The sequence below is a fragment of the Corythoichthys intestinalis genome, chromosome 8, assembly GCF_030265065.1.
Source record: "Corythoichthys intestinalis isolate RoL2023-P3 chromosome 8, ASM3026506v1, whole genome shotgun sequence".
Taxonomy (NCBI): Eukaryota; Metazoa; Chordata; class Actinopteri; order Syngnathiformes; family Syngnathidae; genus Corythoichthys; species Corythoichthys intestinalis.
The window spans coordinates 48,734,002-48,760,211 of NC_080402.1; the positions used below are offsets into that span (position 1 = coordinate 48,734,002).

The 26,210-nt window shown below is 41.1% G+C and overlaps 2 protein-coding genes across 5 annotated transcripts in view; one reads left to right on the forward strand and one right to left on the reverse strand.

Annotated features, from left to right (window-relative positions):
* socs7 (suppressor of cytokine signaling 7) overlaps positions 1–18,278 on the reverse strand; it is a 30,742-nt gene extending 12,464 nt beyond the window's left edge. For 2 of the 3 annotated variants that reach the window (XM_057844624.1, XM_057844623.1), the window contains exons 1-7: positions 16,702–18,278; positions 12,707–12,780; positions 12,516–12,623; positions 10,614–10,748; positions 7,705–7,850; positions 3,519–3,687; positions 3,220–3,348 (exon numbers count right to left, since the gene is read on the reverse strand). In XM_057844624.1, coding sequence (XP_057700607.1) covers positions 3,220–3,348; positions 3,519–3,687; positions 7,705–7,850; positions 10,614–10,748; positions 12,516–12,623; positions 12,707–12,780; positions 16,702–17,963 — 2,023 coding nt within the window. In that variant the 5' untranslated portion in view covers positions 17,964–18,278. The remainder of the gene's footprint in view (positions 1–3,219; positions 3,349–3,518; positions 3,688–7,704; positions 7,851–10,613; positions 10,749–12,515; positions 12,624–12,706; positions 12,781–16,701) is intronic. The other variant, XM_057844625.1, reaches the window with a different exon arrangement.
* A 3,535-nt stretch (positions 18,279–21,813) lies between these two features.
* gpr179 (G protein-coupled receptor 179) overlaps positions 21,814–26,210 on the forward strand; it is a 35,854-nt gene continuing 31,457 nt past the window's right edge. For both annotated transcript variants that reach the window (XM_057844671.1, XM_057844672.1), the window contains exon 1: positions 21,814–23,480. In XM_057844671.1, coding sequence (XP_057700654.1) covers positions 22,588–23,480 — 893 coding nt within the window. In that variant the 5' untranslated portion in view covers positions 21,814–22,587. The remainder of the gene's footprint in view (positions 23,481–26,210) is intronic.

Consider the following 26,210-nt stretch of genomic DNA (forward strand, 5'->3'; position numbering starts at 1 on the left):
TCGCCATTGTTGTTGACGTCGCAGGGCGGTGACGTCACATGGTTACGCTGCCGAGCTTCCAGATTTGACTCTAGCGACATAAACATGTCATCTGTTCAACTCTTCTTTCAAACTCTCAATTTGATCCCGAGAGGAACATTAATGAGCATGACAGCACTGTCGATATTTCACAAAACGAGCAGCAAAAGCAAAATGAACAGCAAAGACAGGATGAGACGAGACTAGGAAAAAAACCCGGTGTTATGCCAAAATGTGCTACATCGGCGCAACGTCTACAAGAGGCGAATTACTACCGTGCGCTTTCAGCTTGTTTTGTTTAGAAGCATACAGACAGAACATACTAAAGATGCCTAAAGAAAATACCGTATTTTTCGGACTATAAGTCGCAGTTTTTTCATAGTTTGGCTGGGGGTCCGACTTATACTCAGGAGCGACTTATGTGTGAAATTATTAACACATTATGATATCATTTCACATGTTATTTTAGTGTTTTGGAGTGATACTGATGGTTTGGTAAACTTGTTAGCATGTTCTTTATGCTATAGTTATCTGAATAACTCTTAATAGCTATGGCCACGTTCGCGTTCTGCCTTTGTCAACATGTGTTCAATTGTATTATTGACTTTTTTATATCGAAATGCATGCTTTTAGTTTGTGGCGCTTTCACGCCCACGTGGGGGCACTCGCACTTGTTTACGTGAAGAAGAGTGCTCACACGCCAGAAGAAGACAGACAGCTACGCAGCTCTGCGTGAGTGGCCGAGTTAGCGAGAGAGAAACATGGCTACGAACCTACGTTCATTGTTTATGCTTGTAAAATATCTCTACTGAGGCAACGCCTGTGTGTATCATCTTTTCTGTTGTTGTTGTGTGTTTTCCACCCGCGATCGGACACTTACAGCCAGTTGTGTGGTTGTTTGAACGATGTGCTAATGCTAGCGAACGCTTGCTAACCGTTTGTGTCACTGCTGTAGTAGCACCTAATTATCATTTATTTACGTTGATGCAAACCTGTTTGGTATCAAGGACGAAATCGATTCAGCAAGTTATACGGACGTCCAGCATCGTCATATGGGAGTTTAGCTCGTTGTATAGCCAGGACCGAGCCATAGAGTCCTGGTGAGGACAGTATATTCGAATTTCGTTGTTCATGCACTGTACACTGTACACTTATTCAGCATGTTGTTATCTATTGTATTTTTATATATTAAATTGCCTTTCAAGATGACATATCTATGTGTTGGATTTTATCAAGTAAATTTCCCCCAAAAATGCGACCTATACTGCGGTGCGACTTATATATGTTTTTTTTTTCCTGTTCGTTGGGCATTTTATGGTTGGTGCGACTTATACTCCGGTGCGACTTGTAGTCCGAAAAATACGGTAATTAAACGTAATAATATCAAACAAGGGAGGTTTAAATATGCTATGACACTAACGTGGTCAACAGATCAACAATCTGCTTTAAAGCTACCACAAGAAAACGCAATGCTTAAAAGTATGAGAGGGAAACACATGCAAAAAAGTATTTTGAGGCAATGAAAAGGTAATAAAAGACAATAAAAACACAAATAGTAAGTACTCGCTGCTTTTAACCGATGTGCGCATGTGTTGAACGTCTCGCCGCGTAGAAGGAATTGAAGTAACCCGCTAGTGGTCGTCTAGTGACAGTGACAATCTACTACGTCAGCACCCCAAGCCTCCACTGCGTGCATAAAATATGGCGCCCTCCGTAGGTCAAAACATGTACTAAATATAATAGATTTTTAAATCAATGGCAATATTTTGTTTTTCTAATAACATATTTTAGTAGAAGCGAACAATTGTGGCTTATTAGATCCTATAAGTCTTTAAGTCCACGGTTCCCATTAACATATTATGACTAATTGTACTGTGATTCCCAAGTGGATACTTTAATAATGATAAATGTAACAAATTCAAGGTTTTCCAATAAGCATTCTTTGAAAAATGAGAGAAACACTTCAACTGAAGTTATGGAAAAAGTGCCTATATTACACGCTATATTTACTTTTTGAAATCAAAATAGTGCAAACATCAGTTTTTTGATCAAGTGCATAGTGCTAATAAGGCACTGCCATATCACATATGGCTCACACAGTGGCTCAAAATAACAAAGGCACAGAGCTTCAGCACAGTGAATGAGGTATGTCATGAGTTTATAATTCATTATCTTTCAATCAGTTATTGTTCATTTAATTTTTTGCACCATGAATTCATATGGTCTGCTCACATAACAAATCCCTAGCATCTTAGGTTGGAGACATCTGATGGTAAAAAAGCACAACTGTTATGCTAATCTGTGACCAGCTCTTGTACAATGGCAGAAGGCTTCTACCTCCACTTTGAAGGCAACATACATATTGGCCCCCTCCAAAAAAACAATGTTGATATAATCTGATATCATTTTAAAATGATTAGATGTTGCAGAGCTGGTTGTGGGGGCGTTCCCGAGGTCGCACCTGCATCCAATGCCGGCTCAAAACATGGGTGATCCAAGAGAAGGGTGCCGAGATATTGTCTTGCTGATCGCCATTTGACACCTCGTACTCTTGTCTCTGGCATTTACTTGTTCTTTGGATTTTTGTTCGTCTGCTGCTCTCGTTTTGTAATCCTCTACCTTGTGCAGGTATTTGAGTGTTTTATTTGGTCTTTTTGGCTCTCTGCCTATTGCCTTAGTGTACCCTTGGGTTAGTATTATTGAGCTCCGTCAACCTGCTGTCACGGACCCAATTTGTTATTTCCACTTTTCCGCGATCACGTGTTTTTTTGTTTCTATTTCATAAACCCTTGTACGGGTCCCTCTGTTGTTGTCTGCTTTGAGGTCCAACCTTGTTTCCGCATTATTGGACCCTAACAGAAATTATCAGGTAATCGATAGTATCGGCTCTCTTATCCCGTAATGATCTTAACTTATGTTCTCTTATGCCAGCTACCTGATAATATCAGACCACTCAAATAATGTAAAAAAAGTTTGCATAATATTTAATGCCTCAAACATTTCGTTTAATGCTTTTGATATTGTATTTAAGGCCAGAATTTTGACAAAATCCATTTAATGACTTTTAATGCTTTTTAATGACCCGCATAAACACTGTTCATGCTTTTGTTTGTGTTGCTTTTAGAGGAAAATCAATCTTTATGAAGACTCAAATACACTTAGAAACTTAGGACTACTTTGACATTACAGTGCAAACAGTACCTGGTACTCTGGAGCGCAGGAAGTAGAGGAACTTTCCATTCTTTGAGTGCATGATGGCACGCTCGATGAACTCCACCACCGAGTGGCAACGATCCTCAAATTTGGGGTGACACCATAAACTGAATGTGCCTAAAAAAAAACATCATTTGTTTCAACTTCAAGTTGACACATCCCGTCAGAATTTCTTGGTAAAACTACAGGTCAATGTCTGAGTTTCTTTCTTGTTTAGAGATTTAAAAAATCATTGAAAGAAATGTTGAAAGGTGTTAAGACTTGACTGAGCGTGAGTTGTGACTGACCGCGGTAGTGCTCCATGCGCGTGTGATGCGTGATGCCCTGCGAGCGGAAACTGAGGCTGAGGATGTATCTCGGGTCGGAGCTATCTCGAACCAGGAAAGATCCATCGGGTTTGCCCTTCAGCTTCATCTCCGCATCCTCCCAGTTCATCGGACCCCAGTACCAGCCACACTACAGAACAACACACACTGGTATAAACAACATAGTATAAACACTGTAGTATTTATGTACTGTATACACCTCTAAATTTCAGTTTGATGCTGTTTTTTTATTAAGCGTTTTATTTACATTTCTATGTAATAAATTCCCGATCACATATTTTTGAATGAGTCACCTGATTTAAAGGATTTGTTGATACCGAGCGCCCATTCGATACCTCGGAAATGTATTAAAGGGCAGGGGGAGCACACACAAATGCCTTTTTCCCCCGATTTGATCAAAGTTATGGAATCACCAATGTTGGAGCAGTGTTGTTTTCGTCAACAATGACAATAGCGAAAATATTTCGTCAACGAACAATTTCTTCATGACAATGACGTCACAATGACGAGCTAAAAACGTGGCTTGGGAGACTAGAACATAGCGAGACAATCGCCAGTTTTCATCTTACGAGACAACAACAAGACGAAAATGCGACGTAGTTTCTGTCATGTGTCCACAATGCGTGACATTTTCATATTGTACGTGGAGTACGTCACCTTGCATGCATTGTAGCAGTGTTTGGGTCGTGTCACTCATGTGAGATGTGCTGTGCCTCTCCCTGACTCTCCTCACCGGAGTTTAGGATGTGTCTCAAGCTAGGCTGCGCTCCAGCTTGCTTGTTTGGAAACACGGTAAGATTTATTTTCTTATTTTGGCAAGAGAGAACATGCAAATCTGCTTTAGCCTTTGGAGGTCTGTGCTGAGTGATCATCAGATGCTAAATGTAACTCCTAGCATTAGCGTAGAATTTGCGTTAGCATTAGCTTCAGAACGCCGGGCACCCTCTTAAAGTGAAAGTTCAGGATTTTTTGACATCAGGCATAATCTTCGAGTTAGCGAGAGATTAATTAGTCGGAGGCGCTGACATCAACAAATTACGTGTAGTTTGTTAGTTATTTGGTAGTTTTAGGGCTCTGGAGTGGCTAAGCTAGCGTGAGTCAATTGGACCATCTTAGCATGCCAATAAAAAAAAAAAAAATCACACAAGAAAATCATTGATGACCTATATAAAGTTATTAAAACTTACCATTGCATGTCAATAAATGAAGTATGAACAGCAACATTTGTAATCCAGAAGCTCTGCAGAGGAGCAGGGCGGAGTGATATCACATCGTTTTTTTTCACCACTGATTTTTTTATGTCGCAGCCAGCAGCAAGTAACCAATTTATATTGTTTCTCGTTCTTCATAGGGAATTTGTGGGGAATTTCCTTTGCCCATTTCATCCGTCTGTTTCCACAGCCTCTAAATGCACATTTCGCAATGTTGCCGGCCATCAGTTAACTCAGCAGACTGATGCTGCATTCGAAAAAGGTGGGAGTTTCCAACCTCCGATCTGATCTGGAAAAATATAATTGGAACGCCTCCACTATCGCTCACGAGAAGGCAGGTTTGCTGGAGGTCAAAATGTCTTGATGGCCTAAATAAAAACCAACTTGTCGCGATCAGCCATATTTGCTGTTTACATTCACTTGGAACACTTTGAGGTCGCAACTGGTACCCTCCGAGCGGGATAAGTCCGACTTCCCACCTTCCCCAAATGCAGCGTGAGCACGAGTGGCCGACCCTAACCTCTATTGTGGTCGTATTAGGCATAAAAAAAAAAAAAAGTCCTGCAGAATGAAATAATTACGGCAGTTTGGTGTGACACTGTTTTGGCCGCCTGGGTGTTTTGGAACAATGATCTGTGTTTTTAATTTATTTGAGTATGTTGGATCTGTTCGTAGATCGGTATCGTTTTTTATTGGCATGCTAGGAAGTTGCCATTGACTCGCGATAGCTTAGTCACTTTGGAGCCCTGACACTAACAAATAACTTGCAAACTGCACTTAATTTGTTGAAATCAACTCCACCAACTAATTAAACTCCTGCTAACTCGAAGATTAAGCCTAATGCCAAAAATTCTGAACTACTGCTTTAAAACACTGGCCAGTCTAAAGCAGAGCCACTTGGCTTTTCTGGTCAATAAGTCTAGAGGAGAACCAGTTGGCGAAATGGCATTAGCTACTAGCCCACTTCAGCTGTTTAATTTGGTAAATGTGCAATTACTGGGAAATACTGATTGCTTGCAACTTCTGGCTAGACTCTAAGAATATTTTTAAAATCCCAGACTTCCCAGTGTTGAATTCTTGGACAATTTTTTACATGCAGTTTTTGGCTTTCAGGTTGGTTTAATTGAAAATGATGTACTGCTTGTCCTGCTGAGTGTCTACTGTATTATCATCTCCAAGTTGGCGTTGTCCTTGTAGACGATACAATATGTGCTAGTTTGTCTATGTTCATTCGAAAATTTTGGAAACTTTTATTTATTTGGGGACAAAAACTTGAATTTTACAGACGAAAACAATATAAGTAACTGTCGACTAAAACTAGACGAAATTTGTATGCGATTTCATCGACTAAACCTAGACGAAGACATATTTTGAAATGATGAAAATAGGACTAAGAGTTATTTAATTGGTATTTTCGTCCAAAAGACTAAGACTAAAACAAAAATTAAAAGGGCTGCCAAAAACAACAATGTCTCGGAGGATATTCATTCAGTTGTTTAATTTTGTAGAAAAAGACATGACACAGAACTAAAGTCATCAATTTGAATGGCAACTTCCTGGCTTTCAAAAACACTAAAAGAAAATGTGGTTGTTGGTAACATTTTAAAAATTTTTTTTAAACCAAGCTGAAGGAAAAAATCATGGACTCATGGAAAATTACGGAATCACCCTGTAAATTATTATTATACAATCCTTTTCATCTGGTAAAGCTAGCATTGAGTGATCATGCTACACTGCCATTGACGGCGATAGACGTCCAATCCATTTCTACTGGGGAATGGCAGTGATCAAATGATCGCTGCCAGCCCTCTTGATTTCTCCTGCCCCCCCCGATCAAAATGGATTAGACGTCTATCGCCGTCAATAGCAGCCAATGAGTTAACACTGCAAATGATCGCTCTCAGATTCACAGTAAAAATGGATTGGTCATCTAGCACCACCATGGCAGCAAATGCGTTAAATGAACACCCTATAAAAAGTTAAAACCAGCGTTGTTTTCATCAACGAACACGTATTTAGTGACGATGACGAGACGATAACGAGCTGAAAACGTGTTTTGGGAGACTAAAACATAACGAGACGAATGTCTGTTTTCGTCTGACGAGACGAGAACAAGACGAAAAAGCGCAGTAGTTTCCGTCACATGTTGACAATGTGTGACATTTTATGTGGAGTTAGCCTGCATGTAGCAGTATATGGTTGTGTCATTTATGACATACTGTGCCCCCTCCACCCCATTTACAGAATCACCAGTGTGTCATCTCCAGTCTCGATGCAGGCTTGCACACACGGTAAGATTAGTTTTCTTGGCCAGAGAGAATATGCAGTGTTGATTTAGCCTATAAAAGTTTTTGCTGAGTGATTATCACACACTAAATGTAACTCGTTGGGCAGGGTTAGCATAGCACTCGCGTTAGCATTAGGCTAATACTGACAGTGAGCGTCCTCTAAACTCTCAAATTATTTTACATACATTTCGTGGCGTCTAGGTGGCTATAAGTAATTGAAAATAATGTACTGTTTTCCTGCCGAGTGTGTATAATCACCAAGTTGGATTTGTCATTGTAGACGTTACAACATGTGGTCGTCTGTCAATGTTCATTCGAAACAGTCGGAAACCTTTATTTATTTATTTATTTATGGAGTATATTTCTTTCATTTTATAAAAGAAAACATTTTTAGCAAATGTCGACTAAAACTATAACGACGAAATTAATCTCAAGTTTTCGTCAACAAAAATTTGACGAAGACATATTTTGACATGGCTAAAATACGACTAAGACTAATAAGTATTTTCTTCCAAAAGACTAAGACGAAAATTAAAAGGGCTGCAAAAACAACACTGGTTAAAACCCTACAATGTTTAGTTTTAGTTACTGTAGCTCAGCATTATTCAGTGCATCAATTAGATAATCAGGTAACATAATTGGTCGCACCTTCTCCAACTCTCGGAGGCTGGCAGTGAAGTTACTGGCTTCGGACCTTCGGAGGGCACAGAGCACGGGCGGCGGGGCCTGCCTAGAAACAGGCGGCGCATCGGCCGGGGATGGGTTGGAATGAGGAAGCGCCCTCAGGAAAGCGTCTAAAAAAGACATGCACAACAGCAAAAGCTTTAGCACCCCCCTGCGGATTTTAGAGCACTCGGTTCTCGCCCTGACGGGTGACAGGGGTAATTTCTGGGTACCTCAAGCTGCGTACCTCACAATACGATACGATTTGCTAACAATAAGGATGATCTCACGATGGGTTTACGATGATGATACAACAATCTGATACATGGCTGTCATCCCTCCCACTTCGAACAGATCGGATGACCATGGCCGTCCGTGGCAACCAATGCTAGGCAATGAGTTAATTTTGAGGCATTTCACGTCATTTCCTTTTGATTTCCAGTGAAGGGAATAGTATCTTTTCTCATATTTACTGTTAGTTTTACTCTAACACAACCAATCTAAAATAAATAGCATTTATATCATAGTTTAAGAAAAACAAGCAGAATATATCAATATTATTAACAGTTGAACTTGAAATAATTAGAATTTGCAGTGCCAAGACAAAGGGCAGATAAGGGCAGAACAGATACAGGACGCCTTCTGACCACGGAAGCCCAATACGCGCGTCATGCAGCTTACTGAGCAAGATTGACGCTGACAAGCAGGTGATAGGCAAGACATCTACAAGCCCACGTCTGCACCACCAAATCCCACAATCAGCTCTTCTGGACAGACCAGAACAAATGGCGGGACATCTTGTCTTGACAAGGAACATCAAATAAGGAGGAACCCACGATCGAGATTTGAACACTCAGCACTCACATGGTGTTGAGGATGGCAAAATCCTTAACTCTCGTTGCCCTGACAACAGTAACGCCCGAACCCTCCTGTCCAATCCACAACAGACAATACTCCTAAACAATACCCAAACACACCCTTCTTCTGGACAACAACCCGCCTCACCAGAGCCTTTAAAAGGCTAAATTATTAACTAATCGTTGTCATTTTTCTCAGGGAATCTTTTGTTGACTTGTGATATGGTCACCCTGGATCCAGTTTGCCTCTTCGCCTGGGTCTCTCTCTGTGCTGTATGATTGCTGCCGACTTAGAATAAATTGTCAACTTGTGTTTCGAAGCCTTTTTCCAGCTTTTAAAATGGAGTCGGTACAAGGGAGCCTTTTGGCCAGGTTGTCGGGTTCCGCCAGCCCGGGTCTTTGGAATTGCGCTCCTGCGTTTCCGGCAGTTCGGCTGGCGTGATAAAAGGTCAGATTCCTTCACCAGTCACTTCCTTTTCCTTTTGGAGCCTTTACGGGTCACTTCCTGTTTATTTTAGGGTATTTAAAGGTCACTTCCTGTTGATTTTGGGTTACTGAAAAGGAAAGAAAGATTCAAGAATGTCTCCAAATGAATAGGAAGTGATCTGTAAATGCCCTAAACGGGAAGTGACCTGTAAATCCCCACAAAAGAATGCTGTGAATGCTCTGATTTTAGTGACTTTGACGGCATTAGACGTCCAATCCAGTTAAAATGAATTGGATGTCTAGCGCCGTCAATGGCAGCTAGTGAGCTAACGTAGACACTATTCTAATGGAAGATTTTGGTAGCAACCTGTTGATTCAGTGACAGTGACACCTTTTTAAAACGATATATCGATTATTGGTGGGACGCATGTTGATTCCTTTTTTTTTTTTTAAACAGTGACACCTTTTTAAAACGATATATTGATTATTGGTGGGAGCATATCGACATTCTTTTGGGCTACAAAGTACCGCGATTTATCACCTTTCGCATCCCCTATTTTGCACCATTGTTATTTTCACCAGGGGCACAACACCTTAAATAAACCATCTTCCATCCATTTTTGATTAAATTCGCACATCCCCATCTCTGCACATTCCCACTCGCCTCTACAACCGCGAATAACTAGGAAATGGCGTCATGGAGAAAACTCAGGTCGCGGAAGTACGCCGAGGTTCAGACAACAGACCGTATAACATACACTATATTAATCCCAAATAGGGCTGCAGCTATCGATTATATTAGTAGTCGATTAATAGAAGAAGTAGTTATTTTGAATAATCGAGTAATCAGATAAGGAACATAAAATACTGAAATACCTAAGCTGAGCCTCAAACGGTATTTAAAAAAAAAATGAGGATGTCAGTACATAAAAAGAGCAATTGGCTAACTCACATAGCAAAAGTCCGCAAGCTTAAATGCTATAAAATGTTAACCTTTTTTTTCTTTACAGTGCTCTTAACAAATGGTTCAAACACATATTCCCACAAAAGACAGCTAAATATACCTATAAACTAAATTATGAATGCATTAAAAAAAACTTAGTTCAAACAAAAACTTATGTAAGACTTAACAGAGAGCAGCTGGATTCAGCCATGTGAAATGAGTTATGTCATATTCACTGTTGCCACTAGAGGGCAGTGTATCCACCCAAATCAATAAAACTAAATGTATACACTTTCAAAACAAACCATTACACCGGCACTTTAATTAAAAGAATACTCTAAGCGGCAAAATTAAGTTTTAATGTTTTTTTTTTAATCAAATTACTCGAGTTAGTCGTTGCAGCACTAATCCCAAACGTGTGTATTTAGTGCACAGCCATTAATAAAACAAATACAGACCAGTGGATGTTTTACGGGCGACTACAGTTAATTTCCCTGGCATTATACGCATCGTCTGGAAATCTAATACCTTCTGCAATTTTCCATTCAATTTAAGACAATTGAAGACCTTGATTATCCGGATTTTAAATTCAAGACATTTTAAGACTTTTTAAGGACCCGCGGGAAAACTGCATACACTGTTCTAATCCTGTCTTTGTCCCATCTTACCGTTGAGGCTGAGGCTGTGCTGCATGGTGGCGTGCGAGGGAGGAACAGGAGGGGGGAGTGGCAAGGGGAGGGACTGCAGGGACGCACCCATCACACTCAACAGGAAGCCGCCCGACTGGGGACCCGTGAAGCCGTCTGAACCCGTGACGAAGGCGGCAAGGAGGGTGGAAGGAAACGTGAAAAGATGGAAAAATGCGAAGGTAGGGAGTGTGGAAGGAAGGTGAGCCAGATTAATGAAGCAGGGAAGTGAGGAAAAGGATAAGACGGAGGAGTTGATTCCAAATAGGAAACGTTCATTTTCGCCAATATATTTAGAAAGTTAGAAATATTGCATGATAGAAGCACATTTGAAAGTATTTTCTATTTCTTCAATAAATGAAGAAAAATCCACCTTTTGCCCAGGCTCAAAATCCTTCTTTATTTTATGAATTTTAGAGCTAATTTGGATTTCTAAGCTGGAAACAGGCAAGAAGAAAAAACAGACAAACAGGTATAGATGGCCAGGAAGCAAAGAGTAACAGAAAACAATTAGTAACAAGTAGAGACTACTGGTGCACGATAATTATTGGTCCGATAATTATCGGTCCGATAATAGGAATTATGACGTCATCCCAATAAATCCAATAAAATAATTAATAGGACCGATAGATAATACAGTATGAACTGTGCCCTCTGGCTGGGAAATCAGTTGACCATTTGCGGGGCATTGCTGCCACCTGCCGGTCAGAATAATTCGCTGCATCTATAATTTGGCCCAAAAAGTCAGTCACTTTACACAGTGCTGTGTCTAGCGTTAGCATTGACAATTGTGAATGCTTTCTGTTACTTACGTTTCCGCCTCGGAAATATATGTCTGTAAGTATTTATGTTTACTATAACATATGGATGTGCAATATATGTTTACTTCGGTGGTGAAGGGTCATATGTACAGAACTTCATAAGTTGTTGTGTTATAGAAGCCAGCCAACGCTTAAGGCTAGTAGCTCAAGCTAGTGTGCTATGCTATACATACATATAATAGTTGTCGTGTAATGTTAGTCCTGTCAGCATGCTTGGTAGGATTTTATACTATGCAGAGAATAAACCTCATACTTTATTGAATATGGGTTCACTCACTGCCGTTTATATTGATTATTATAAGGCAAGCCATTAATCCTTTTTGTTCTACCATATTTTTGTTATGAGGAATAAGAGATAAACCTTACAATATAATGTTTACAGTGTTAGTTATAAGTTAGTAATTTATTGAGAGGCCTTTTGGTTATTGATAGGCTTGCTGTCCTAACCTGTCTCCCAGGTTAAGAAAGTTGTTTCATGGACCAAGACCGCAACAGTCTCCTGTAGCACCAAATATTTTTATCTGATGACAAAACACAATACCTGTTGGGTTTATGTTTTAGTTCAGTGCTCATTGTTCAGGAAACACATCTTCAAATATAATGACTAATTGATTGTGATTGACTCAAATTATATTTATTTGAAAAAATAAATATTGGCACTTTATTTGAAGTCAAGACTGTTCTTGTCTTTGTTTTGTTCATTATAATAATGTTCATGTCATTATGAAAATTCTGGTGAGATCAAAGACAAATCTATGTTGAATCCACCATTATGATTTTTTTAAAACCTCCAGGTGTTCAAAAACTACATTATACATTAAAAAAATTATATATTTATTATCGGTTATTGATATCGGCTTTGAGGAGCAGGAAGTTATCGATATCGGTTTCAAAAAATGGATATCGTGCACCCCTAGTAGAGACAAACAAGAAACAGAGAAACAGGAACAGAAAAAGGAAGTGAAGACAAAGAGGAAGTAGAGCCAAACAGAACACAGAGAAAGGCAGGTTGTTGAGATAGAAAAGGAAAGAGAAAGAGGAAGTAGAGACAGACAAGAATTACCTAAAAGGCTGAGACTTCGTCGCGGTGGAGGCGGCGGCGTTGGGGGGTGAGGCGTATTGGCAGTCCCTCGCCGAGAGATGTCCACATCCACCAGAGACACCGTCTCACCTGTTGACGGATGGACAGACAGTTAGACGACGACCAAACGCACTCAGTAATGTGATTCGTACATTGTCAGGGCATCCACTTACCAGTGAAGGCAGCGAGGGCGGTGGGGGAGAAGGCACTGTGGGCCCGGCTCAGCCTGTTGGCCTCGCGCTCCAGGCTGCTCAACAACACAGTCACAGCAACAACAACAACAATCGTCATAATCACATATCACTACGAATCAAAGTGTTTTTTTTTTCAACAATTTCGCTTCTGCATTTTATACGCTCGGTTCTTCTTTTTCAGAATGCTTTCAAAAACTTTGGGCTTCTTAGGATTTCCAAGAGGCTTGGTGAAGTTATTTTTCTTCAACATTCTTCTATAAGTTTGGTGCCTCATTTTTAAGACTTTTTGCTGGTTCTATACAAGACATGTGCCAATTACTGGTTTCAAGGTGTACCGTGGTATGAAAACCTCACAGTTTCAAAACCGCAAAAATTTCTAAAGATGCACCGATACCGATACCAGTATCGGCAGAGGGGGCCCATCCGGCTTGAAATGGTGGCATCGATATCGTCGAGTACCAACAATATACCAACAATTGTTATAATCATTTGTTTCAGATGTACTGTAATTGTTTTTTTTTAATAAAAATTAATTTGGTGTTCAAAAAGTCTTTTTTCAAAGTTGAGTCTTGAAAAAGAGGGGGTCGTCTTATAATCAGGGCCGACTTATATTCGGGCCAATACGGTAATTGTCATTGCATTCATAGCCAGTTAGCTGAAAGACTGCAGCTAATCTGCTACTTAAATTTGTGAGCAGAGTAGTTCACCACAGTAAATTGCCTGTGGCATACAGAGTAAACTTGAACCATTTTAATTCACAATTCATGGGAATAGGCAACCAAACAAGCACAAAGGTAAAAAACTAACAACAAGGATGAGCAGTTTATCTTGCACTAACCTGTAGAGCAGGTGCAAAGATATAATTTGCACCTTCGCGTCGACTGTATGATTGGCACACGGAAATATTGATGCTGCATTCACGTGTTGTGTTTATGCGGTCAATAGAGTAATATGACCATATTAAATAGGCGCATTTTGTAGATGATGCTATGTAGACTTAAAACTCCAAAGTATTTTTTTTTACCAGTGGAATTTATACTGGGGCAGTGCAGATCAATACTGAAGCATGTGCCACAGTGAAATATGCGTGGCGACGCCCATGCTCAAAGCCAGTTCTCCTAGTTTAAATTGGATGCTGTCAATGGCAGCCAAAGAGTGAAGAAAGACACTTACGTATATGTTTATAAGAACGACCAAGTGGTTCCAATCCAACTACTATGGTAGACAGTAGTGCTGAATGATATATGGATAAAACTGACATTGCGACTTTTTGGGGGGTTGCGATGACTGCGATATTAAAAGTAGAATTTTCACCAGAAGACTTGAATAGCTCTATTTGGGAAGACACTGGTTGACTCACTATGACCACGTTGTATTGATTAGAGATTTCCCGATCCGATCATGTGATCGGAAATCGGGCCGATCGCGCTATTTTTCAGAGGATCGGAATCGGGTGAAAAGGATCAGGTTTTGTTTTTCTGCTTCATGCTAAGCAGTACGACCAAACTGTTTTTCTTGGTCACCAGTGCAGCTAGCGTTTGGTACTTAAAGTTAACCATGATTAACATGTTTGCAGCTTTGATCTGGCCAGAGACACCTCGGTACCTCTTCAAACAAAGGAACAAACGTACTAATCATCGTTAAGCTTGGTACACAGCCTGAAGTGTGCTGTGGCAACTCATTCATTGTGTAAGTGAGAGACTGTTCTCGGCAGCATGAGCGTCAAAGCAAAAAACAAAACAAAACAAAAAAAAACGAGCGTCAAAGCAACAACAAAAAATTTTTTTAAAAAACACATTTCTCAGGTATTGGATCGGGACTTAAAATGTCGTGACTCAGACTCGGGTGAAAAAAGAAAAAATATGTGATGGGTCATTATCAATATAAAGTGCCTTTTGGTGTCCTCATCAGAAACACCCAGCTATCATGAAAATGTATACAAATAATTAAACTCTTATGTCTTATTATAAGAGAACAAAGATTTTCACACATATCTGGACAACAGTATGTCTCTTAAAATGTGTTTCCTTTATTTTATGTGTACTTTTTCCTTTTCATATACTCCATTTTGGAATGTCCCACACATTGCATTACTCACTTCAGTATGTGTAATAAATAGTTAAATAATAAAAAATGAAAAATCATTTTTACAAATGAACTTATTGTCGCAACAAGTTATTTGATAGAATTGGTCGTTTTGATCATGTATATCCTTACTTTCACAATAATATTTAACATTTTTCCCCCAAAATACAATGTCCCTGAAAAAATTGTCTACCCTGCCATTTAGGGAAAACTGCCTCTTTAAGAAACCTGCTGATTTTTTCAGCACCAATTTTGTCTTCCTTTATCGGTGACTGAAACAGAGACTAGTTGCAAAGTAAGCATTTACACTTATGTTTTGCAATTTTTGTCATATTAGGTGTGTAGTCAGATGTTGTCAAGTTTAACATGTCCACTATGTCATTATAAAATATCAATTAATATTTTTTTAAAAGGATAAATTTGAAAGATATATGTTAAAAAGTCCACAGTCTGTTTGCTGATTGAACTATTTTGCTTACTGAAGGTCCACCATGTGGTTATTAAATGCAAATATTAGACAAAAATCTCCACCCTGTCATGGTCCTCCCTGTCAGCAAAGCTTCAATGACAGGGTGCATAGGGTTCTTAAAAGTGTGAGACACATACTGATAATGTTAACATGCTAATATGATAAGAGCTATTACAGACATTTTATAACGGGTCATGCTAGACACGGTAAAGATGTATCACCAGTCTGTTTGCTAATTGAACTATTTTGCTTACTGAAGGTCCACCATGTGGTTATTAAATGTTAATATTAGACAAAAATCTCCACCCTGTCATGGTCCTCCCTGTCAGCAAAGCTTCAATGACAGGTTGCACAGGGTTCTTAAAAGTTTAAGACACATACTGATAATGTTAACATGCTAATATGATAAGAGCTATTACAGACATTTTATAACGGGTCATGCTAGACATGGCAAAAATGTATCAGAGCAGCACTACAGAAAGCCTGTTTGATTGGGCAAGCCAAATTTACTCCCCATTAAATTGGTTAGGTTACCCTTTGTGTGTTGAACTTTTCAAGGTATGAGATCAAAAGGAGCTGTGATAGTAAGGAGATAATCAGGAATGTTGTGATGCTGTCCCTGAGGAGAAGAAGATAATATCTGAAGGGGATAAGACCTCTGGTGTACTGTATATATTTTAATTTAAATTCTTTGATTTATTCAACGATGTTTCACAATTTGTCCACTCTGTCATACTAGGTCAACCCTGTCAGGTTACTGTCCACTCTGTTATTTTTTATATTCTAAGAGTGTTATTTATATATATATTTTTTTTTTTCCCACAAGTGAGCAAACACTTTCTGCGATTTCTGCATGAACAAGTAAAGGCCTTATAGTATCGGCTGAAAATTTTAACACATATCTTTTTTGACAGATTTTACTAAGAAAAGAATGTAGAATTTTTGCTGATTTTAAGGAAAATTAAAAAAAAATGTCCTAATTTAATTACTATCCATTTTTTTTGCAATTAAACAAAATGTAGGCTAAAGAATGGGACAAAAAAGCTTCCTGAAAATATACATTTTATAATCATTATGTAATTAGAATGTATTTATTCTGCTTTGAATTTGTCCATGACAGAGTTGACATAATTTTCTGTTTACGTGTACTTTGTCTGCTTGTAGTTATTATTAAAAAAGTGTGGGAGCTTGACCAACGTGCATTCCTAAAAGTATAACAGCTACTTGATACTATAAATGTGAAGTTAAATAGAAAATCCCAGCCTTTTGGGGGGAAGTTGGTAGTTCTCAAATGCACCGTATACTGATAATGACCCTGATCGGGACATCCCTAGTATTCATATAATACTGTTTAATCCAGGCTAAGGGGGGGTTATCTGTGAGTGATTGTGCAGGCCTAATATACAGTATTTCTGCTCACCTGTCCGAGTCCAACGCAGGTCCAGGCGCGCTCGTGTCCGTCAGCCCACCGGCGGTGGTCCTGCGGTCCTGGTCCAGAAGGTGCGATGAGCCGCTGCAGCTCTTGGTACGGAACAACCTGCTCAGGCGAATCCTCAGCGAACCCTTCCTGGACTTAGGGGTACCACTTGTCGTCCCGGCGTCCCCATCAGGTGTCCGCGGGGCGCTGGCGCACCTCCCGGGCCTTCTGCGGGGAGTGGACGCTTGGCTGCAGGCCCGAGAGGAGGTCTGCGAAACCGGTTCGGTTGCTCTGGACCCTTTGACGCTGACTTCATCGCACGTTTTGTCTCGGAGTACCGGTTTGGTGCTGACTAGAAAGTGCCGGTGCCTCTCCCGGTCGTCTTGCAGGCCCAGGCCGGCCACGTCGTCGCTGCCGAGGCCTTCCAGAACCAGCAGGGCGTCACTGGTGACGGCCGGGTCATCGGCGTGCTCCTCGCCCGGGGCGTGAGCCCCCTGACACGCACACTGAGGGAGCTCGCCCGCTTTGAGGAGCATCTTTGGTACCGCGCCCACACCCAGCTCGCCAAATCTCCGGGCCAGCTCTAACACGGCTCCTTCTCGGTCCCGGCTCGGGCACGTCCATCCGGGGTCGATGACAGCCAGTGGGGTGGACCCCCCGGACGAAGAGGGCCACTCGGGTGAGCCCGCTAGGTGGCGGCGTTTGTGGCACACTACTGCAGATCCTTGCTGCTCTGTTGACCCCTGGACCGGACGACACGCCCCCCAGGTCCTGTCCAGTTGATTCTGCTGTTGCTGGGCTTCTTCAGGCGTCTGAGCGCTGTTACCCGACGCGGGCTCGGAGCAACTGGCCCCCGGGCTTTGCATTTCCAATCCCAAATGAGTCCTTTGCTGGTTCAGTTCTAATATCCCGTCCCTATTCCGTACAAGGTCCGAGAAAACAAGCAGCTGAGGCCGCAGACCCGCACCGAACTCGCATCCAGCAGCTGGCGCGGGGCTATGCGGCCTGGAAGGCGCACACGTCAGGCCTCGGCTGTCGCCGCGGTCAGGTGCAGCCGGGTCGGGGGCTTTGTTCCGCTCGAGGCCCGCGTCTAGGCTGAGTTCCAAGGCCGCTTTGTGAGCCAGCGCGTCCCGGCCAAGCCCCGCCACCACGACCCCCCCTGGCGGCGTGGTGCCACTCTCCGCATCCGGGCGGTCCTCCTCGGCGGCGGAGACGAGGCGCATGAGGACGAAGTCGGGCGACATTTCCTGCGCGTTACTCGTCATTGTGGCTCTGGATGGCGGGCTGGCGCGCGCGCACGTTCAGCAGGCGACGCGCGCGTCACATCGCGACGGCGGCGTTAGCCAAAGATGAAGCAGCTGTAATAGGCCGGAGCTCCCGTCGAGGCGCAGCAGGACAAAAGGCCGAAAGGAGACGAAGAGGACGACGTCAGCCGCTGCGTTCATCCTCTTGGCCCGCGGCTGCACGGGGCAGGCGGAGGCCGGCTTCAGTCATCGAGTCCCCGCTAAGTGAGCACAGAGCAGGCAGGCAGGCAGCTTCAGCTCAGCCTCCCCCCACCACAGCGACCACCAGCACCTTGTTCTCCATCCGGGCCCCACCCGCTCAGCATCACTCTTGACGATGACGACATGAATCCTTCTTTACTTTTATTTACAATTCAATTCTATTTATTTATTTATTATTTAATTCAACGCATAACTCAACATTTTTGTACATGATGGCACAGTAATTCCTATATCAACAAATTATCAAAACGGCGACCTAGGCTTCCATAGTCTTAGAAAGAATAAAATATTTTAGAATATATCTTCTCAAACACGCAGTGCTTATTCATAGGTGGAACCATATTTATATTAAATGCATCAAAAATGTTTTTTTTTTTTCGACAAAGCGGGGAAGTGTAGGTGCAATTTAAATTTTGTACAGCAGGTAGCAGCAAAGCTATATAAACACTGGATGGTCCTTTTTTGTTTTAGTAAACATTTGTGTCAAACATACATATTATACAAGAAATATGGCTTTTAATTACTGTAAAATAGAAAATTCAAACAGGGCACTTGTCAATGAGTACTTCAACAACTACTTCCGGTCAGTTACCAGTCAGTTGATGCTGTAATCATAAATATTACAAAGAGCGCTAGATGCTTAATACGTGCGTATAATTAGACGTGAGACCATTATGAGTTGTCGGCCATCTTGTGTCAGTATCCTTGATAGACATTTAATAGTGCATTCTTTCAAAAATCTTCAAATTGCTCAATTTTCAAACGGTTTTCAAACAGCTTGTTTTTTTTTTTTTTTTTTTGTGAGTACATGTCAGAGATGCTTTACGACAAATTAAAATAAATATAACATTCCGAAATTCCAGCTAGTATCATAGCTACGTTAATACGGTTTGTTATAAATAAAACAGTTTGAAAATACAGTGATCCCTCGCTACTTCGAGCTTCAAACTGCACGCCCTTGGTCCATCGCAAATTTTTTCAATTAGAAAATAAATAGGTACAGTATTTTATTTAAAAATGTTAGTATATATGCATGTATACAAGTACAAATCATTGTTTTGTTTTGTATGTATCTTATTTATATCATAATTATCACATTTACTGTGCTTAAAAGACATTTATTTAAATATTCATATAATACTTTTTTTGTAATACTTTGGGGTGGGGGAGAGGAAAAAACATGTCTTATATGTATCGCTCTCCAATGCTGTTAAATCTGAATAAATACATTGAGCACACCGAAACTTTTATTCTGATGTAAATATATACAGTCCCTGACAAAAATCTTGTCGCTTATCCATTTGTAGGAACAACTGCTGATAACACTAATAATTGCTATAATTAGTTTTAATTATTCAATTGGGTTCAGAAATGGCTCATATGAAAGCTAAGTGCCTCCAGAATGATGTTGAATGTACACAAATATATTTGTTTCTCTGAAAAAAGATTTATCATTTAATGAAGACATAAAGGTCAAATTTTGGCAAGACAAAAGTTTTGCCGCCTACAGAAAGTAGTGTGAAAATTTAGCAAAAAATGTACTTCAAATACAAAAATATGTTAGATAACACAAGCAAATTAAGTAGTGGTGCTGTGAGATCCAAATGTAATATTTTGTATGACTTCCATGGGCTTTGGCAAGGATTCATACAATTTATTGATGAAGTCATCAGGAACATCAAAGAAAGCAGTCTTGCATGCCTCCCAGAGTTCATCAACATTCTTGGGTTTCGTCTTCCATGCTTCCTCTTTCATCCTGTTCATGTCTGGTGACTGGGCTGGCTAGCCCTGGAGGATCTTGATCTTCTTTGCCTTGAGGAACATTGAGGTAGAGATTGAAGTATGCGATGGAGCACCATCCTGCTGCAGAATTTGTCCCTTTTTATGGTTAGGAATGTAAAAGGCAGCTAAGATTTGTTGATATTTTAGACTATTTATGTTGCCTTCCACCCTGCAGATCTTTCGCACACCCCCATACTGGATGTAACCCTAGACCATGATTTTGCCACCAGCAAACTTCACTGTTTTCTGAGTGAATCTTAGATCCATGCGGGCTCCAGTAGGTCTCCTGCAATATTTGCGGCGACTGTGGTGTACTTCAATGGAAGACTCATCTGAAAAATCTACCTTTTGCCACTTTTACAGCGTACATCCTTTTGACAGGCTGTGGGCCTTGGCAAATGCCACACGGTGTTTTAATTGTCTGCACCCTGAGAGATAAATAGTCTAAAATATCAATAAATCTTAGCTGCCTCTTACATTTCTAACCATAAAAAGGGACAAATTCTGCAGCAGGATGGTGCTCCATCGCATACTTCAATCTCTACCTCAAAGTTCCTCAAGGCAAAGAAGATCAAGATCCTCCAGGACTGGCCAGCCCAGTCACCAGACATGAACATCATTGAGCATGTCTGGGGTAGGATGAAAGAGGAAGCATGGAAAATGAAACCCAAGAATGTTGATGAACTCTGGGAGGCATGCAAGACTGCTTTCTTTGATGTCCCTGATGACATCAATAAATTGTATGAATCCTTGCCGAAGCCTATGGAAGTAATACAAAATATTAAATTTGGATCTCACAGCATCACTACTTAATTCGCTTATGTTATGTAACATATTTTTGTATTTGAAGTACATTTTTGTTCAATTTCCACACTATTTTCTCTAGGCGACAAAACTTTTGTCTTGCCAAAATTTGACGTTTATGTCTTCATTAAATGACGAATCTTTTTTCCGGGAAACAAATATATTTGTGTACATTCATCATCATTTGGGAGCGTCTTAGCTTTCATATGAGCCATTTCTGAAAACGATTGAATAATTAAAAGTCAGGTTAATTAGCAATCGTTTCTAAGCGACAAGACTTTTGTCAGGGACTGTAATGTAATGTAAATAATTCGCGAATTTTCGATTTTCGATTTTGGGTGGCTGTCCTCATTAACCGCAAAATACAAGGGATCACTGTATGTCTTGCTTTCGCCTAGTTAAGTCTTAACTACAATTTTTGCCACCAAATTTTAGTGGCAAAAATCACTCTCCATAGGTTGGCTGCAAACGAGCCCACCAAAGGGATCTACTGATTTAAGATGGCTGCTGACTCCAACTTTTCGCATCTAGTGTTCTATATAAGTGATGTATGTGACTGTAATGACTCTACCTGCCAGCAGGGAGCAGTATAACTGAACAAACTGCTTATCAATTTACACACATGCAGTGGAACCTTTCAGGAATTTTCTCGATGAAGCTAGAAAAACTGTCTGTTTGTAGTCCCCTGGTAGAAAAAAACATTTTAGGTAGTCGTATTTGGTAATCTTTGGGTGCAGATTAATCATCTGTGGGTACAGATTACTAATAAGATCTTTTTTTCTACACTGGCACCAGAAGGCATGTTTGTAGAGTAATGTATGCGATTTAGCGTTTTCAGATGTGTGTATTGTGTGTTCGCATGAGTACGTGTATATTTCTGTGTTTGCGTGCATTTTGGTGCGTGTTTAATTATTTATGTATGTGTGTTTGCACAAGGTGTGTGTATTTGGGTGTGCGTGTTTGTGTGTCACTAAAGCACGACCACATGCATGTGTTTGTGCGAATGTGCGAATGAGGAGAGGCGTTGCCATGGTTACCAAACAACAGTACTTTTGCCTACATCACACCTCAACTCTACACACACGCTTACTTTTTAACAATGTGTGCGTGAGCATGTGTGTGTGCCATGTGTGCGTGCATGAGCAGTAAAAGAGCATCCAGCAAGTCTTTATGTCAAATGCGTTAATCCAAAATGATGCACAGCTTAACCCCGGTTTCACACACACACTCAAGCGCTCCCACACACATGCACACACAGCAGATGTCCTCTCACTCTCATCACCTTTGAGCAACCACCCCATGTGAGGGGAGGGGGAGGAACAAAAAAAAGTGAAAGAACAAGAGAGAGAGATTGGAAGCAGTAGGATAGATGAGCATCACGGTCAGATTTTCTGGAAACTCTTCAGAGCAACATGCTGACGAGCAAGATGAGACCACAAAACAAGGAGTACAAGTTGCTGAGGCTCCATCGCAGTTTCTGGTTATACATCTGACAAAAACACAGTAGAAGAAGCAGTGAGTACCTCCTCTGTGACCTGATGATGCATCTGAGAACTGTAAAGCAGCAGAAGAAGTTGGCGGTTCAATTTCAGTTTCTGGCGATGAATTTGTCGACAGAATAAGAAACTCAAGAAAAAAGACCGAAAGAAGCAGAAGAAATCTGGGAGTTTCGACACAGATGTATAGGGCAATGGAAATGTACCGTGAGAATTTTTGCTGGTTGTAAGATCAGCTTCAAAGCTTCTATCATCATGTGATCTTTCGTGGTGATCACGTCCTATCCAGAGAAGCTTTCAGAATGTTTCCTCTTGTTTTTTTAATACTTCAGCTTCCGTTGCTTCTCAGAAGTCAGGTGACTCCGGGCAGATCTTCAGGTTCCATGACAAACATGACTTACTCATTCAACACAAGCTCACCAGAACCTTCAGGCGCCTCGCTGTACCCGACGGACCAAGTGAGCAGCACTGCAGGCACCTCAGAAGCTCCGGAGGAGGATGATTGGACACCGGCTGAGAACTTCTTGTACACAGGGGACTCGTCTACAGTGGGGGCCGCGCGCTGTTCTCGGGCTTACAGCCCCCCTGGGCAGCTAGGACCACTTCCAGGCGGGATGCGTGCTGCCCTCAGGCCCGTTCTGGATGCGTTGGCCAACACGGCAAACTTCCTGAACATGATCTTTCAGGCCAGCGACCTGCGCGAGAGCTCAGTTCCAGAAGATATGGAGTGGTACCATGCCCTGGTCAGAGCCCTGCTGGAAACTGCAGGGCCAGTCTGCCGGGCGCTACTCACCTTTGACTGCGATCCTACTAGTGCAGCTCCACAGTTGGTGCTCCAGGCCAGCCGGGGTCCCCCGACTGGTGTACCGACCATACTCCTCCAGGACTTATCTAAGTATTGGGACCGCCTACACCCAGCCGCCCCGGCCCCAGACGACGGCTGGTTCCGCCGTTTCAAGTTCCCAGACACCACCCGGGCGCCCACCCTCGTTAAGCGGATCCTGCTCAATGACCTTACCACCTTGGAGACACCTAAATGGGGCCGGGGCGACAGCTACGTGAGCAACGGAAGCGGTGTTCGGTGGGCCGGCGCCCCCTACCTGGACTGCAAAGATGGCCGCTTTGTGCCCAGGTGGATGCTCACCTTGTCCACCGCCTTCTACGGGCTCAAGCCAGACCTCACCCCTGAGTTCAGGTCAACACAAACACACACAAGCGTTCAACAACATTCACACATACCCATGCAAAAATAGTAAACATGCACATATCCATGCACAAATAGTGAACATACATGCATCTCATGTACAGTGGTAAGAAAAAGTATCCGAACCTTTTGGAATTTCTCACATTTCTGCATAATCTCACCATCAAATGTGATCTGATCTTTGTCAAAAACACACAGATGAAAAAAACAGTGCCTGCTTTAACTCAAACCACCCAAACATTTATAAGTTTTCATATTTTGATGAGGATAGCAAGCAAACAACGACGGGGGGGGGGGGGGGGGGGGGGGGGGGTGTAGGTAAGTGAACCTAAGGAGACTAAAAAAGCAATTGAAACCAATTTTTACCCAACATTTTAAGTCAGGTGTGTGCCCAATCACTGATTAGTGCTTTAAAACTGCCCTTCCCACTATAAAACACACACCTGGTAAGAGTTGTCTTGACGAGAAGCACTGTCTGATATGCATCATGGCTCGGTCAAAAGAGCTGTCTGAAGACCTGCAATCAAGGATTGTTGATTTGTATAAAGCTGGGAAAGGATACAAAACCTTTTCTAAAAGTCTGGATGTTCATCAATCGACAGTCAGAGAACTTGTCTACAAATGGAGAGAGTTTGGCACTGTTACTTCTTTCCCAAGTAGTGGCCGTCCACCAAAGATAACGCAAAGAGTTCAGCGCAGAATACTCAGAGAAGTAAAAAAATAACCCTAGAGTGTCTGCTAAAGACTTACAGAAATCACTGGCACAGTCCAACATCTCTGTGCACACATCAACTATATATAAAACTATGGCCCAGAATGGTGTTCATGGGAGGACTCCACGTAGGAAGCCACTGCTGTCTAAGAAAGTTTAAAAAAAACAAACAAACAAAAAAAAAAACATTGTTGCTCCCAAACTATTTTGTGGACTGATGAAACCAAAGTTGAATTGTTTGGGAGTAACACACAACATCATGGGTGGATGAAAAATGTAACAGCCCAACAACATCAACACCTCATCCCCACCGTGAAGCATGGTGGAGGGAGCATCATGATTTGGGGCTGTTTTGCTGCCTCAGGGCCTGGAAAAATTGCAATCAATAATGGAAGAATGAATTTAAAAGTTTATCAGGATGTTTAGCAGGAAAACCTGAGTCCGTCTGTCAGACAGTTGAAGCTGAAAAGAGGATGGATGCTGCAACAAGACAATGATCCAAAACACAGAAGTAAATCAACTTCAGAATGGTTTAAGAAGAAAAAAATAAAAGTTCTGGCGTAGCCAAGTCAAAGTCCAGACTTGAACCCCATTGAGATGCTGTGGCATGACCTAAAGACAGCGATTCATGCCAGACATCCCAGGAATCTGACTGAACTACAGGAGTATTGTAGAGAAGAATAGGCCAAGATTAGTCCTGATCGATGTTCCAGACTGATCTGCAGCTACAGGAAGTGTCTGGTTGAAGTTATTGCTGCCTAGAGGGAGGTTTGGGGGGCACAAAATACGAAATGTGATGGTGCACTTACTTATTTTTCCCCCTTCTGTCATTGTTTGAATGTCATTAAAACATGGAAACCTATAAATGTGTGGGTGGTTTAGTTTAAGCAGACAGTTTTTTCATCTGTGTGATTTTGACAAAGATCAAATCACATTTGATGGTGATTTTATACAGAAATGTGAGAAATTCCAAAAGGTTCAGATACTTTTTCATACCACTGTAGATGTTTACGCAGACATTCCTCTCCACGAACTCACTGACATGTGTGTCCTCATGAACACAAAACACACTATACATACTAGTGCATGCAAATACACAGACATACGGTACCATGAAATAGTATTCCCCCCTTAAATTCATATTTTTGACCATTTCTTATTTTTCAGTTTTCCTACTTTATTAAGATCACCAAACAAATGTAAATATTCGTCAAAGATAACCTAAGTATCCACGGAACACATTTCTTGAATGATTATTTTAATCATCAATTGAAAAAAACAATCAAAAGTTACCTGGTGCTGAATTTACAAAAAAAAAAAAGCCGCCTTGTTGAATCATGAATTTACCATGGCTAGTCTAATTATTCGAATGGTGACCACGCTGAAAATGGACTATCCCCAAACCTGTCTTAATCAAGAATAGAACATTTGTGACAACTGAAATTGACCTGATAGTGCTGCAACGATTAATCAATTAACTCGAGTAATTCGATTAGAAAAAAGCTTTGAATCAAATTTTGTTATTTGAGAATTCGTTTAATTAGTGGCGTTGTAATGGTTTGTTTTGAAAATTTTTGCATTTAGTTTTATTGATGTGGGTGGGTACAATGTCCTCTAGTGGCAATAATGAATATGACATACCTCATCTAACATGGCTGGATCCAGCTGCTACCTGTTATGACCAACATAAGGTTGTAGTTTTTGTTTGAGCTAATATAATTGTTTATGTATTCGTAATTTAGTTTAGAGGTATATTTAGCAGTTTTTTGTGGTAATATGCATTTGAATGATTAGTTAAAAGTGTTGTAAAAAAAAAAAAAAAAAAAAAAGTTTTATTATATATAGTAGGGTTTTTCCGATCATGTTTTTTGCTCCCGATCCGATCCCGATCATTTTAGTTTGAGTATCTGCCGATCCCGATATTTCCCGATCCGATTGCTTTTTTTTTTTTGCTGCTGATTCAATTCCAATCATTCCCGATAATTTTTCCCGATCATATACATTTTGGC